We start from the raw sequence: 16521 nt of genomic DNA, 5'->3' as shown, positions 1-16521 counted from the left end.
GAACCCTGTGGTTTTTGTGCATACCAGAGGTGAAAATCACTACCGTTAATGAAAACCGCACGCTTGCAACATGGCTGGCAGATTTCACAGGTCAGAAGTCTAAATCAAACCAGAGACAGTATGTGTGTGCCGTTAAAGAAAGCCACACCAGCAACCACGCAGACACAGCATCAGGACCATTTGGACAGAGTGTGTTTGCAGTGGAACAGCACAGGAGCCAAAGGGCCCTGTGTTTTATTGTTTGATCTTCCTAGTTTTCGATTACAGTTCAGTTCTGCACTGAAGCCTGACACACTGTTTGAAACACTATTGACAAAGCAAAATATTCACCTTCATTCACTGTATAAATGACCAATTTTATTGTGTCTAATGGAGTTAACAAATTATATGATTCATTAATTTTTAATTGAGGGCAGAGGAAAATATGCAAGGAAAATTGTGCCTGTTCTACAGGCAATGCTGCCTGTTCTTGGGTTCAACAGAATCACTTTTAGTAGGCTCCCAGCAAATAACGTTAAAGGTATTTTTACACAATACATAATATATGAATTGTAGAAAAAGATTGATTGGGAATACTTTGAACCCTCAAAGCAAACACATAAAAATATACATGACTGTGGTAACTAAATATTATAAAGTACTGTTGAGCATTCTCAGATACAGAATCTTTAAAAACCTGTATATTTTTAAACTTTTTTATCATTTATTTGGATTTTTATATACATGGCATAAGTTGTGCTTTTTAGTAAAACAGTAAAGAAATGCATACTGTAAAAGAAGTATGTGGATTTCATTCTGGGGAAGAGAAAGGGAATTGGTGGAAAAAAAATCAGTCCTTATGCAGACAGAGAGAGAGAGAGAAAGAGACACAGAAAGAGAGAGAGATAGAGTAGGAGTGAGAGATAGAGAGAGAGGGAAAGAGTGAGAGACGTCAGTAATCATGAACCCAATCATGAGAGTGGTATATGCCGTAAATTATGTGCTTCACTGACATTAGCAAAGGCACCTGTGTTTATTTTTTGTTTAGTTCCTTTTCTCGTAGACAGTTCATACGGGACCTCCAGACACTCCGTGTGCACACCTCTCCTTCCTCCAGGTTTGTGTCCCCACCCTCCCCCCCTCGCCCCCCACCCTCCAAAGCATCTTTTATTCCAAGTTCGTCTATAAAAATAAAAAGAGGCTCTGTTTTTGCTCCAGTACGTTCCGGAAAGAAGGAAGAGGCCTCGGTAGCCTTTCTGCGATTCCTGATTTTGGATTGGGACGGGTGGAGGGGGGTGGTTTCGGGGGTTAATAGGGACAGGTGGAAGGGCCCGGGGTAGGACAGTACAGTACCAAAGGCTTTTCTGGTGGAGGAGCCGAGCCTGCCTTCAGCTCCACAGACAGACGTTGCTGGTGGTGTGGCAGGTGGAGCCGGTCCCGGCTGGAGACAGGTAGAGCTTCCCGCTGGGACACACGCACAGCTCGAACACAGTCAGTTTGGGGTAGGTGGGCCCGAGAGGGCTGGCCGGGGTGCCGTGCGGGATGTTCCCCAGTCGGATTGTGTTCGCGTTCAGAAATATCTGCAGGAGAAGGAGAGGAGGAGACAAAGGAATACATCAAATCTTATTCCACTGCCGTATTGTTAACTCACAGTCATGATTCCCCCTCCCACTGGACAGTGCACAATGTCCAGGTATGGAAAAAAAGAGAAAGGCTCTACTTTAGCTATTTAAGAACCATGCTAGTTGCCATGACTACCCCGAGTTTGGGCAGGCATGGGTCATCTGCAAGAGTGATTCATATGTGTGGATGTGTGTGAGTGTGGGGGGGGGCCTAGATACAAAACATTGAATATGAAAGCTGACACATAAAAATGAAATCGGTAAGCTTAAACAGCATATCATTTTTTTTAAATCCATCTGAATTCATAGTAGCAGCTGGTGGAGAAAATCATGTGTGTGGGGAGGGGGCTGGACACAAAATATTGAATATGAATGCTGACACATAAAAATGAAATCAGTGGGTATAAGCAGCACATCCTAAATCCATTTCGATTCACGGTGGCGGCTTTTGGAGTGAGAATCCATTATGGCGGGCCCTCACGGATCCTGCCTGGGCTAAGTCACTCATTGATCAGCTGCGTGGATTGGGGCGAAGCCATTATAATTGTTGATATCATATGCAGCCCCGCACTGGCTGTTCTGAAGTGGAAATACCTCAGCGCCACAACCGACCATTTTTATTTTTCACGGTCCAACTGCTGGGGGAAAGTGAATTGCCTATGAAATACCCACAGCTGCTTATTAAGCCTTTTGTCACAGTGTACGCTGTTTATCAGGTGTTCCACATACACATACCCACACACACGCGTGCCAACCAAGAAAAAGAAATAATTTAGGAATATACATGCACATATTTTTACCAGCATATTTAAGACAGGGTGAGGATGGAAGATGAACTTGATTCTATAAAAGCCATGTATTTTTTCCTTTTTAAGTGCATCAACTTCTGCTAGCTTTGCGCTTCTGAAGCTGTGAATTAATCTCATCAAGTGGCCTACACATTATTCATGTTCCATCTCGGGGATAAAAAGAGATAAGAAATGAGGAGAACAGGAGGCAGATATGCCAACAGGAGGGAACCAATTAACGTAAGTAATGCTATCTTCTTACCTGACAAGGCATATCTTCACAAACACAACACATACAAGCAGGAGACAACTCTGGCAGCACAATAAATCATAAGAGACACCTATTGTAACGTTCTCAGCCATTTCTCCTTTTCTCTTTCATACCACAGACTGCTGATATGAGGCAGAAACCACACAGCGAATACTTTCAGCGGCCACCCCCCCTCCTGCAATCCCACTCCGACTCCCTGACCTCAAATTAGCACTTTGATTGGGAATGTTCTTAAAATGCTGCGATGTGTGAAATTAGCAAAAAATTACTCACAGAATATGCACACCAAGTCATTTTTCTGACTAAAGCTTAAGGCTGGATTATACTTGTTTTGTTGCTTTTTCTTTTGCATTTTACACTTGAACACAGATGCACCATGGGTGCACTTTCAGTCAGGTATTTCAGTAGACAGCCCTGCTGCACAACGCTCTCTCTGATAGGTGTTGATAACAGTCAGAGATCTGTGGGCTAAACAGCGGATATCCCAGGGTGTTACTTGAACACCGGATCACGAGCGGAGACAGATGCTACATTAGCGGCGTACACGCAAGATCAACACTGCCACAGAGATAACCTTTCAGTTAGCGCCTAACCACCAGGCGCCGCGGAGGAAGGGAATCGTGACATCTCGGTTACGCCGGCTAACCAGGAGGCTGCAGCGTCTCGGCAGGATTTTCCAATTCTGTCCTCTTCGGCACTGAGAGATTAGGCGGCGGGATGCCACAGCCGGCCTCCGTGTGTTTAAAAGGCGGTGGGGGAGCACAGCCAGGCTGAGAACGTAAAAGAGCTGAGACACATCCCAAATGAAAGTGTCTCCGAGCATTAGTCTCTGTCACCGTGCGCCTGGCTGATGCCTTCAGATTATGTTATGCGGCCCTGTTCCTCTGAACGAGGGGGACTGGTAATTATGGCCGGTCAAAACATTTTTCATGGATGATTTCTCCCAACACACCCGGAAGAGGAGGAGGAGGAGGAGGAGGAAGATGTAAGGGTGACGTGGTGGAACAGGAGCGCTTTCCCGGGTCCCTCTCCATGGGACCGAGTTTTAATGTTAGGTTTTAATTGGAGCAGATGGAGCGGGCGCGGTCTGCCCTCCGAGCTGCAGAATGTCATCACTGTCACTCCTTCGGGGGACTGCGGTACACGTGTAGCTTCTGCAGGTAAACTGCAGCCACCCGGGTCCCTGATGTGTGAGGAGGAGGAGGAGGAGGAGGAGGAGGAGGAAGAAAACCCTCCTGTGCGTCTCCAGGGCCAGGCCACGGTTAGCTCTGGCACTCTGGCACTATTATTATTCCGTAAATGCAATAGTAGAATGCATGATAATAGAATGTGACAGTTAAACCGAAAAAAAATCTATAATTTCCTGTTTACTTTACTGCATTCTTCCATAAAGCAGAACAATTTCACTCCTACCTGCAATAAAGCAAAAATGCCATAGTTAAGGAAAGTGCTGTAGAGGAAATAAAATTATACCATGATCCCAAATTGCACTCAGACTCTCCAAACACCCTGCAGAGAAAGTGAAAGCATAATGCTCGCTCAAATCTCGGTGTCTTTGTGTAGGAATGAAGATAGGGAAGGTGCATTTCTACTTTAAATTGTTTACTTGCCATTGTGTAGAAGTTGGATGGTGTATGTAATGGCTAATTTTCTCCAATCCCAGCAGAAATGTAATTTAAGTATTTAATTGTTCTGCCATAACAACACATAAGTGTCCTGGATGAGAAAAACATGTTGCTGTGAAAATATTTTAAAAGTATTACTTGTTATATTTTATTGAATGTAGTGTAGGTTTCAGCATCATCAAATACAGTTCTTTAAATTAAGACCCTAGTCATGTTCAAAAATGAATTATCAGGTCTTAGGAGGATATAATGGGGGTATAAAATGAAAATTGGGTTTTACTGTACCAGTGTACTGATGAACTGAATCTTTACTCCTGACTGTTGATTTTTATAGATATAATTCCAGACATCCTGTAGAATCACCAGAAAATGGTAATTCTGGGTTTCAATAAGCACCCTGTTCTCAGGTTTCAGCTCAGGTATATCATCACAGGTGGAGTAATACTCTTCGGAAAAGGAGGCCACACACGGACAACCGCTTTGCTTTTTTTAATTAAGACAGCCAAACAGAATTTTGGAGCTTGTTCAATCAAATGCCTGTCTCATTTTGTCTGCAAAACATTCATTTAGCTGATTCATTGACATTTTATGAAAATACCAGAGTACATAATTAGCACACTCATTTTCACGCATGACTGATGAGTCATGGTACAAAAACAAAATGCACTAATGTGATTTTAAGATGAGTTGATTCTTTGAGAACACTAACGGGGCACTCAATCCATACTGTTTATGTTAAAAGAGGGGTGTGCATAACACATAAGTTCAGGACATGAGGATGATATCACCTCCTTGGGCTGAGATGTGAACCTGACTACAAATGTGGTGAACTCACAGCACATCGAGACTGATAACATATGGTTCAGTACCAGTTACTGTATGCTACCCCTAAAACAAACATATACTAGCTTTTTCTGCTCTCCCATAACTTAGTGAACTGACTCAAGTGTCCTGTCAATGTCAGCTGCAGGCTTCATGAAGCTGAGAAAAAACATTTCACAGATTAAAGGTTAAACTTTGAAGCCCATCAAAGGTGCCGTATAAAATAATTCTATCATAATGAAATTGCCCGTAGGGGTGAGTCAGTCAATGGTGTGTGTGCGCCCTATGGATCGGCAACCTGTCCATGGTGTATTTTTAAGCCCCAATGCATGCTGGGATAAAGCAGAAATAAGCAGGCTAGATAATGGACGGGTGGAGACAGATGGCTAGATACTAATAGTGATCAGAAGAAGAAGAAGAAGAAGAAGAAGAAGAACGACAACATACAAGTCTCTTGTATCTGGCGAGATAATTATGTTTTTAGACCTAAACTCACATTCCCTCAAGAAATCTCCTGCCAGATAGAGATTATTCACAGATCCTTTAGATCACTTCACAGACCACTTTTACTTTCCAGCAGCACAAAATCACCACATCAAAGTCATACATTCATCGCCAGACAGGGGCACCGTAAGTGAGGAAAGATTTTGCATGAATCCCAGACTGATAGGGGCCCCCAAAAAATATTATTGCAAAGGATTTTTTAGATCCCTGGAGGCGCCCGTGTCTCTGATCTATTTCAGTGTTGATTCTCTCATTTGTCAAAATTCTTGAAATGTTCCTAAACTAAGACAACAATGTGCTTGAGACATGTAGGTGTATGCGCGCGAGGCAGTTTAAAAATGAAAATCTCATTCCATCCAGTTGACTGATGCTGGCAACCCTGACAACAACAACACATTTGAAAGTAAATAATACATGAATATCAAGAGTTTATATCACAGAAGTTAATAAAATTCACTTCTCCTACTGATTAGGGAAGACACTTCAACCAGAAATAACCATTGAGTTTGGTCTGGTTAAGGGCTCAAAAGTAACAAGTCTTATCATACCACACATTCAGTGTTAAAATTTTTTTTAAGAAATCAATTTTCATTTCCCCAGTCTCTCACACCTTTATCCTTTAATCCTTTACAGGGAAAAAAAGCCCTTTGAGATAAAATGTCATTGCTTCACCAGGACTGCCATTGTTCCGGAAGAGCCACAGGTGAGAACTTATGTCATATTCTCACATAATTGGGGGCCAAGCAGCGAAGCTTCGTAGGCACACAGTGTGTTTCTACCTTTTCTTATTATTCATCATCATCATCATCTTCTGGCTTGGGTGCCTATGACCTGTATAGTCAAATGTTTTGAAGTTTGGCACCCAGATTGGGGACAGTGAAATGATCCTTTTCACCAAGATCGCCACTTTCAGCTCTCTAGCTCCGGCAATAGGTCAAATTTGGAGGTAAATTTATGCTTTTTAGCCGTATTTTAATCAAAATCGGCTGTGAAGATACCAAACAGGAAGTGAGGGCATATCTCAGCAACGCTTTGATGTGATGATACCAAACTTAGTACCTGGATTCAAGATGCATTCCTGAGGATGTGGGAAAAAATTGATGTCATGCCGACCCTGCCCTTCTGGACTGCTTGGCCCCCTTCAACTCTGCTTGCAGGTTTAATTACAACAGTTGTTTTAGGGGTAATTCAAAACAATTGATGCATTTCATCAACAGGAAGATTAACAATGGACAAAAAATAAGGTGGTGGGGGAGGGGCAATGTTGGTCTTCAGGCCAGGAGCATGAGGAGGTGGGGAGAAAAACACACTTCATGGTATATATTTAATTTTCACTGTGACAATTCCCTGTCAAATGGCACCATAACTTTGTGTCAGATCCAATGTTAATTGAAGGGGCTTTGTCTGTGCTGAAGGCAGGCTCCCGCTATCTCTGATGCTCCGAGTGTGAAGCGCTCTTTTCTTTCCCTCCTTTTTCCGTAGCCGAGTGACAGACACAATGATGTATTGCTCAACCGCTTGGAAGTTAATTAAATACCCCCTCCAGTTACTGAAGCCTGGCTGGGCCTGGAGCACGGAAGCTACACAACTACACGCTCACAAATTTGAGCTGAGGGAGAATCAATGTCACACGACAACCTTGAGCGCTAACCGACCCTGATGTGTTGTGACTGCTCAGAAACATTTATATTTCTGCACCAGTCCATCCTGCTCTGATTTAACAGACACTGGGTGAAGTGGCTCCGTGTGCAACCTGTTACACTGCTCAAAAGAACCGATGAGGCTGTGAGTCTAGGCTGTATCCCTCCCTACCCGCTAGAATCAGTTTTGGGAGCGCTGCAGTGTGGTATTGGTACTGGCAAGATTCATATGTGAAGTAAGGCAGCAGACTTTCAATACTTAAGCTGAACACCCCCCAATTGCCCTGTCAGAAATGCTTTCACATCACATTTAGAGACCCACTTTAAACAAGCTTGCATTCTGTTGACCTTGAGTATGACGACTGCTATTTTTACCGCTGTATCATAATGCATTTTCTCCCAGTCATTTATTTTCTGTATTTGCATCCATGTCACCATGTATGATTCTATGAACTGCTTTGAGGAAAGGAACGTGCATTTCAAATAAAATGTATTCCTATACATTTCCTATTCCTAGTTAGTGGATGTCAATGTAAAAAGCAGAACCAGAATAGCTTTCCATAAAAAGGCAATATTCTCACTTTCAGCTTCTCCATGAATATAGAAGGTCAGTCTCACATTGACCGAGGTACCAGAATGTGGACACCACACCACCAACCGGATGAGCTCTGTGCTTCACCGATGCCCATGCCTCCTTCAATTAAGCAAAGTCAGCTAAAAAAAAGGACAAGGTTATTGTGATTGATGCGCCATTTAGTTGTTAATAAGCAGTGAGCTCACCTCTCCCTCTGTGGACTGCATCAGCAGGTCTTTTCGGCAGGTGGCTTTAAGGTCCCCCACATCCGCACTGATCTCCACCCCCTTGGGGGCCTCCATCACAAGGGTCCTGGTTGGTGACTCCAGCCTGCAAGGTGAGCATCAACAGGCTGAGAGCCAGGAGTGATTAACCCTTTGAAGAGTATGCTTTTTGGAATGTTTTTTCAACATTCTAAGTCAATGTTCTGGAACTCCATTGCTTTCAATTACCAGTAGTGATTGGTACATCAACATTCAAATGTTCACTTTCACTTAAGAACATTCCAATCAAGTACAATATTTGTGACTGCAGTTTCTTTTCCGATGTCACAAGGAAGAGGTTCTTTGAAACAGAAGACAAATCATTAACTCTCCTTTCCGGTATGATAACAGGTCACTGGGACTGACGAGAGAAGAGATGGGATGAGCTTTGTTTGTGCACTGCACAGTTCTGTCATCTGAAGTATGCCTACTGTACCTTTAGGGTAATATTGGATAATATGGATATACAGTTATTTTAATTTTGCCATCACCACACAGATACACGTACATACATACATGCATGCACAAACACACATAGACATAATTAATTAACAGGACCTCTGCTACAACCGCAGAACGGTCCCCACCATTACCTAGAATATTATCTACGCTGCTGAATCATACATTTAATTAGTTAATTAGCCCCAGGCATGGCTCCACGGTTGGGCCAGGTTGGATCACGCGCGATCTTGATCAAATGCACTTGATCTTTATGATTGATGTACAGGGTCATAAATGTCATTCAAAGGCAAAACATTGGTGACATTATGAACTGCCCAACATTCAGTGACTGGAATGAGCAGGCTGTTGCTAACGTTAGATTGAGCTAGCTGGGTCATCTGTCCTGTGGGTGTGCTTATACTTATATAAGCTAGCTACAATTACAGCAAATGTTTGTTATATTTAAGGTAAACCATATTTACAATAATTTAATTCCATATTTCCAATCATTGCTAGCTAAGCTATGTAAGCCCTGTGTGCTCATTAACATTAGCTCTCTGTAGGGCCTGACTCTGTAGACAGTCAAAAACATTTTAATTGGCTCTAAGAAATGCAGCCAATGAATGGCCTTCCCCTCGCCCGTGCATCCACGCTAAAACACAAATCTCCCCGCAGGATTTATTTCATCCGTGATCTGCCTTATATTCCATAGTATATTGTATGACCTGTCTGTAAACTGCCTGTTTACTTTTAAAATAAATATTCTACTTCTACATCCACAAAGGTAGACTCTGCAATAGTGAGATTTTTTATTTTTTATTTTTCTACTGTCTGTCTTATCAGTTGTATTCATTATTCCAGTCTGGCTGGGTTTGTTCATTTGCCTCACAACAATGACATCAGATATGACCTTCAGCATCACAGTGGGAAATATTATGCAGAACGCTATTTGTTCCTGTGAAAAGATAAGTAAAACAATGAATCAACACAAAACCTGTTTCTTTTTTAAAGATTTGATAAAATTTCTATGCAGACGCCTAGAGACAGCACAGAAGAGCAAGGACAGGATGCTGATGCAATTTAAACAGAACGGGTGAATAGGCTGCCAAAAATACCAATAAAAACCTGAAAATGAAATTGTTCAAATGTGGCATTCTTTTCATTTGCAGTTTTTGATCAGAGATTTCTCCTTGCACCATAGCTGAGATATCCGGTGAGTGTATGCGGATTACCCTGTTGATATATTCTCCCCTAAGGAAAAAAAATGTATCCTGAAAGTTGTGTCACAGCAGTGAGAATATTAACTGAACTCTCAGATCCATGGACTGGCTCAGTGGAAAGTCATGGTTTGAATCCACTGATTGGATTACAGGGGTTGCAGGCTCATATCAAAGGCTGCGACATTGGTCTCTGTTAACTGTAGTTCACAAAGTATGTTTAGGAGAGAGCCTATATTTCTGAAATTCCGTGTTGCATAGTTATCTCTTGTATGAACTGTCTACGAGAAAAGGAACTAAACAAAAAATAAACACAAGTGCCTTTGCTAATGTCAGTGAAGCACATCATTTACCACTCTCATGATTGGGTTCATGATTACTGACATCTCTCTCTCTCCCTCTCACTCTCTCTCCCTCTCTCCCTCTCTCTCTCTCTCTCTCTCTCTCACTGTCTCTCACTGTCTATATCAAGCTTGTTTTTTGATGCTCATGCCCTGGTCATGCTGAGAGACTGTGCTCTCTAGCGCCATGACGGTTGGCCCCAGTATAGGTCATTCAAACTCATTTTCAACATAAAGTCAATGGTATAATTGTGGTAAAAATACCAAAGTCAATTTTTTTTCCCACAAGAAAATGTACTCGCAATCTGTGTCTCCTTCATTTAATGCCTCCCCATGTGCCGATTTTCTTTACGTTATTGTGTTATTAGGACTATATAACAATACTTTGTGCATGAATCAGAATCATTATAATATATAATGTGGTTAAAGTACAGATTCTCGGCTTTTATCAAAGGGTATTTTAATACATTGTGGTGTATTAAAATACATACATTCTACATAGTGAAACTGAAGTGTATAAAAATATCCTGTAATACAATTTGAGGAATCCAAGAGGCTTCACAGTAACATTGTCAGGTGGCTTGATTAAGACTTTCCCAAATTCGCAGAATGATGGAATGATGGAGTTTGGCATTTTAAAGCTGCATTTTGCGAGTGCTTTGAAATGGCACATGGATAGCACTAAAATTGCTTCATGAATTTCCAAAAAAAAAAAAACCTTTTACCTGTTTCAAAAAAAGTAGCTGTAAAACTGAAGGGATTCTCTAGTGGGGTGAAAAGTAAGTCAGACAGTTTTTATCTGAGCGATTGTGTATCAGAGATTTCTTCGGTTCCACTGAAGGATCCGCTGAAGAGGAATTGCTGCATTTGTAATGTCAGGTGCTTAAATCTGATTGGCAGCGGGGTGTAAAATAAGCGTGAGGCAGCAGGTGCACTGCAAGCCGGCGCTCTTTTGTGACTTCCTGTGCGAGCAGCCCGATAATCCATAAACCGTAACTTCTTGACAAATCCTTGTGTCGGTCAGAATGACTTTTTGGCCACCCGTCTACCATGAAATGTGGCTCTGAAAATGGCTAATGGCAGTCTAATCCTGGAAAAATAAATAATATATTTTCTTTAAATAAGTAATTTCATGCACCGTGGACCATCATTGATAATTTAATCAATACTGAAAGGCAGCAGGAGAGCAATGGCCTTCATGTGTTCTGGAGCTGATGCTCTTACAGCCATCAGAATGCACTCTGCCCCCCACCCCAAAAAATAACATACAATACAAATTATTATTAATTAAGGATCACCTTTAAGCCCAAACAATTACACTGGAGCTGACGGTTTGTCATTGCAATTTGCATCTGCACTCACCACCTCCCCTCTGTTTTCCTCCATCACAACATGAAGAAAAAAAACACAACGTCCCTGGATGTAATCAACATTTGTCCTTGAGTTTGACTCACAAATAACCAAAGCTTAGCACACAGACACGTGAAACCGTGAAACATGAATGGTCACACTGGGGTGGGGGTAGGGGGGATGCTTCTTTAGGCAGAGATGTGTCTCTTCCCAGCATCTGTACTTCATCTCACAAGAAATGCGAACACTCCTCCTGCATTCATCAGGAAGAATGTAAAGCAGAGGACAGAGCGACACACACACACACACATACACATGCACATACGCACACGCACGCACATACGTATGCACACAGGCCTATACGCACCCACATACGTGTGCACATGTGCATGTATGCAAACACACACATGCGCTCACATGTGCACGCACAGACACACACACATACACATGTATGCACGCACATACGAAAGCGCACACACACACATGGAATAAAACGGCTCTTCCAAGACAGCGTGGTGAAAGCGGCGTCTCTCTGCGGCTCCTTTCCCGGTGGCGCTGTGAGGAGCGTGTCAAGGCCATCGGCAAATGGGATGTCAGGTGCCGCCCATGGGCTCTCTAAATTAGTGCCGCTGTAAAAGAAATCAATCTTCCAGCTTTCTGCCCCTTCGTCGGGTCGTTCCATTATCACCTCGTCAGCAGGGTGTGGGGGAGTCAGACAGGAACTCTTTTTTTCTGTGAGGTGTATCTGAATACACTGGGTATTCGTTCGCCGGGGTTTTTTATGTAACCCAAAGTGGATTGCCCCCTCATTTCTGCAAAAGGTTCACACCCTCCTCTGAAATTGAACTGTTCCACCCTCAATTGGTGGTCAGCAAATAAATCTATACAATTGCACCCTCAGTGTGTGTGTGCATGTGCGTGTGTGTGTGTGTGTGTGTGTGTGTGTGTGTGTGTGTGGAGTTGCCTGGGGAGGGCACAAAAAAAAAAGCCGAATGCACTTTCAATTTCTCAGTCTCACTAAACGCAGATTCTAGTGTTGAAATGTGTCAATGTGATGCTTTCCCAGAGAACACCATCAGCATTAATCTTGTAGTTAGAAAATGCCTGTTAATCAAAATTTTATCCATGCAGACCTGGTCATGCTAAATAGGTAGAGGAATGCGCTTGATGGCTCAATAAGCTTCCATTCATCCTTATCAACTGGAGAACCACCAATCTGTTATGATTTAAAGAATGCTCTGATGAAAACCTTCCTTCACGGTTCTTGTTTATCTGGCAAAGTAGAGCAGATGTTCTTAATATGTTGTCAACAGAAGGTGTGCCTTGAGTTTGGAGAGGATGATAATGTAAGAATCTGGCCTTGCCAAATGCTTCAGTTAGTTTAAGACCTGCCCACTCAAAAGGACTGTTCCCCATGTACACATTACAGATTACCAGTCCCACAACAGTCTGGGGAAGACAAACCAGTTCTTATCACTACTGGAGATGAATTTACAAAGTGGGATTCCAGTATTTACATTTTGTGTGGATTTACACTTCATCTTGTAAATCCATATGGGAATGTGATTAGAATGTTCTAATGTTGATGTAACAATGTATACTGGTAATTGAAAGCAGTGACTCCAAAACCATTAAAAAAAAACTGATGATTAATGAATAATGAAAGGAGGTTTAACCACTCGCCTTGTGATTGGAGGGTCCTGCTGTTAAAACCAGTTAGATTCAAATGAAACTTTCAGAGTTCAATAGGGCTGGAGAGGACATAATGACCATTATCTGTGACCTGTCAGTTATGCTCCAGGCAAAGTCTAAAGGCAAAGTCGGCATGCCAAATATCATGAACCTACTTACTGAAACTATTCTGTTTTATTGAATGTATGCATTTATGTGACAATGGACACTGGTTCATTGGAGTAAAATGAGACTCTTCTTTTTTATGTTTGCATGCCACAACATTCATATTCCTTATTTATTCACTCATACCCACAGCATCCATAGTCCTTATGTATGCACTCATACCCACAACATCCATACTCCTTATTTATATACTCATACCCACAACATCCATACTCCATATTTCAGCTCTCTGTGCTTTAAACTGACCTGCTGGGGGAAACAATCATTTATTTTATTCTTTGTGGGTTTAGACTGAGGAGTGCCAAACATCCTCGACCTGCTGAGGATTCGGTCCAGAAGCACTGCCTCTGGCATATGGCGGTATAGGAATGGGTCCACTGTGGTGAGCACACTGACATGAGAGAGCAGTGTCACCCCCGGCCCTGTCCCTGTCACCGGCCCCATCTCAGATGGTCTCAGATTCCGCCTTTCCTCTATAAATCAGTCATGCTGTTCCAGAATGCCAAGTAGTGCTAAAATCCCAGGATGCCATGCTCTCTGTGCAGAAAACTTGGATGAAATACGGAGAGCTGATCCGATTGAAAAAAACCCCCACAAAATCCTTTCCGTGGTACGACCTCAGGGGGCTCTTTACAAACGCGCGAGAACCAAAACTGTCAGCACAAATTCACCCAGACCTGGGAGGATACACACCACAATGCCTGCTTTTAGAAAGAATAAATAACAGGTGCTCACAACAAATAATGGATACTGTCTATAAGCTGAATTTCTGTTTGGTGTTACTCCTGTAATTCAGAAATATTTTCAAAGCAACACATAGGGCAAAAACGTGTCAAACTCAAGTCATGTGGAGAAATATATAAAGTCATTATATAAGTATTTTAGTCTCATATTTAGACTTAAACTTGTATTTCTACTATTTGGTAAATGAGACAAATATTGTCAATGAGGTGAGACAGTTTTACTTGTTTGAAATCTCTTCACAGATTCTCAATAATATTCAAGTCTGGGGACTGTGGTGGCCATTCCAAAACCTTCATCAGTCTTTCCTGGAGGTACTTCATGGTTGATTTTTGAGGTATGTTTTCGATCATCTGACATTTGAGCCACTGAAATTTCTTGATATTTGGTGGAATCCATTCTTCCTTCCACTAGCACTTCGCCCTTTTTTCTCCAAACATACCTTCTTTGGCGATGGCCAAAAACTTTGTTTCGTCAGTCCAAAGCACATTGTTCCAAAAGGGTTCAGGCTTTTCAATGTTTTCTTTTGCATACTTCAGACACTTAATTTTGAGGTTGTTCCTTCTGGCAACACTGCCATGTAGGTCTTTGTTGTTTAAAGTATTGTATTGGTCTGTGTCCTGTGTCCTGTGTCCTGTGAACAGCTAGACCTGTGTTTGCTGCTCTTTTTTGCAGCTCTTTTGCAGTGATGTGTGGGTTCTTCTGAGCATTTCTCACCAGGTCTGGGGCCATTCTATCTGAAATCTTTCTTGGTCTTCCAGACCTTGCCTTGACTCCAACTGTTCCATTTATCTTCCATTTTCTAATAATGTTTCTGACAGTGGAAATCGGTAGTTTAAAACATTGAGAGAGTTTTTGTAGCCTTTTCCTTCTTGGTAGAAATGAGCCAAGAACCAAGTGCTTCGCTCGAGCACTCCAAAACAAATAACAGTTCCCTTAGATAAGCCAAATACTCTTTTGTGTGAATGCTACTATGATACTGCTTGCTCATTCCAAATCAGCCCTCAAAAACAGCATCATCTGGGAGTCTAAGTATGTATATGTCTTGTATTGTTCGATTGTCTTAATGTGTAACTTACTAATTTGTTATTGTTGAATGAATGGCAGGGATGTGGCTGGTTGTCACTAAGAACTTATAAACTACTACAAATGCTAACAGTTATATTAGCAACTTTGTATTTTGTCTTGACCTTAGCAAAATTTTAATATTAATGTATTTAGCCAATGATATAATGAATGATGTGTATGTCTCTTTGTACTGTACTTTTGAGTTTTACTCTTTGAATAAATGGCCTATCCAAGCAGCGCTGCTTTTTCGAAGAGTTAATACTGCTGTGTAGCTGACACCGCACAGCAAGGACAGTAAAGCTACCTTAACTTTATTGGGTATTGTGTATCATTTCTTACAGTGTAGTAGCAGCAGCAATAGCAGCAGTTTTTAGTTTCAGCAATCACAGGTGATGTGTCTGGTCAAAGTTATTAGTGAGGGGAAATATTACCCATCCTTGAAAAGAGAAAAAGAAAATTAAAATTGCTCAGTGTGTCCACATTACAGCTATTGTGTTATTTAACCTGAATCACATTTCTCAGAGAAATTATTAGCTGTCTACATGATAATTAGCACATACTGGAGCTTGAAGCTAAATATAAATGAACAGAAACCATATTAATGAACACACTAAACAAAAAGGTGTTAAAAGCTCCCAGATTTAACATGCCAGGAATTCAGACTCTAGCCAGGTGCCTCTTATTACCATTTACGCCTGCTATTACTCAGCAACATAAGGAAAATTTAAATTATGTTTTTTTAATAACATGTCTTACAGCTGCTTATCTCAACAGGAAAAAATGCCAAAAATAAAAATAATTTGCAGGTGATATTGACGGCACTGCAGACTCCCTCTGCTCAGAGTCGGCAGCCAGGAGTCTGATCAATTTTCATCTCATTACGTCCAGCATTAGCCAGCGGAATTAGCTGGTCGTCAATGACAACAGCTCTCCCCTCAACTTTGAGGAGAAAAACCTATTAAGTCTGATAGCTCAGGTCTCCCTATGGGGGCAACGACAGTATACAACAACAACAAAGTAATTATGTCCGTATTAGGGCCACGACAAAGGCTACAGCCTTCAGCTAATCAAGCAACGCAGGCTGTGGTGAAAACCTACAGTGGCTTGGGGGTGGGGGGGGGGGGGGGTTATGTGGGTATGTGGGGCAGCGGAAAAACAATTTGTGGAATTAATCCCGTTCGCAAGTAATATTTCATTGTCTTGAGGCCAGCTTATGAATAATGAAGAGCAGGTCCTTACGGCGATGAGTGAGAAAATTGGAAACGGGTTCGAAGACACTAATTCAGCCTATCAGAGAGTAAATGTGCTCCTGGAAACACATTCAGCTTTTAAACTTTGAAAGTTTTTTTCTTTCTTACAACTTTCAAATTGAGTAAAATCAAGAGGAAATTCAAATGAAGAAAAGGAGTGAGTGATTT

General features: G+C 41.8%; 1 protein-coding gene across 2 annotated transcripts in view; it reads right to left on the bottom strand.

Annotated features, from left to right (window-relative positions):
* Positions 1–1165: 1165 nt before the first annotated feature.
* The window catches only part of LOC133131104 (zeta-sarcoglycan), a 168115-nt gene continuing 152759 nt past the window's right edge, over positions 1166–16521 (bottom strand). For both annotated transcript variants that reach the window (XM_061246248.1, XM_061246249.1), the window contains exons 7-8: positions 8032–8155; positions 1166–1559 (exon numbers count right to left, since the gene is read on the bottom strand). In XM_061246248.1, the coding sequence (XP_061102232.1) occupies positions 1368–1559; positions 8032–8155 (316 nt within the window). In that variant the 3' untranslated portion in view covers positions 1166–1367. The remainder of the gene's footprint in view (positions 1560–8031; positions 8156–16521) is intronic.

The sequence above is a fragment of the Conger conger genome, chromosome 6 (assembly GCF_963514075.1).
Source record: "Conger conger chromosome 6, fConCon1.1, whole genome shotgun sequence".
Taxonomy (NCBI): domain Eukaryota; kingdom Metazoa; phylum Chordata; class Actinopteri; order Anguilliformes; family Congridae; genus Conger; species Conger conger.
Note: the sequence above shows the minus strand (reverse complement) of the source record. Positions and strands in the feature narration are given on the sequence as shown.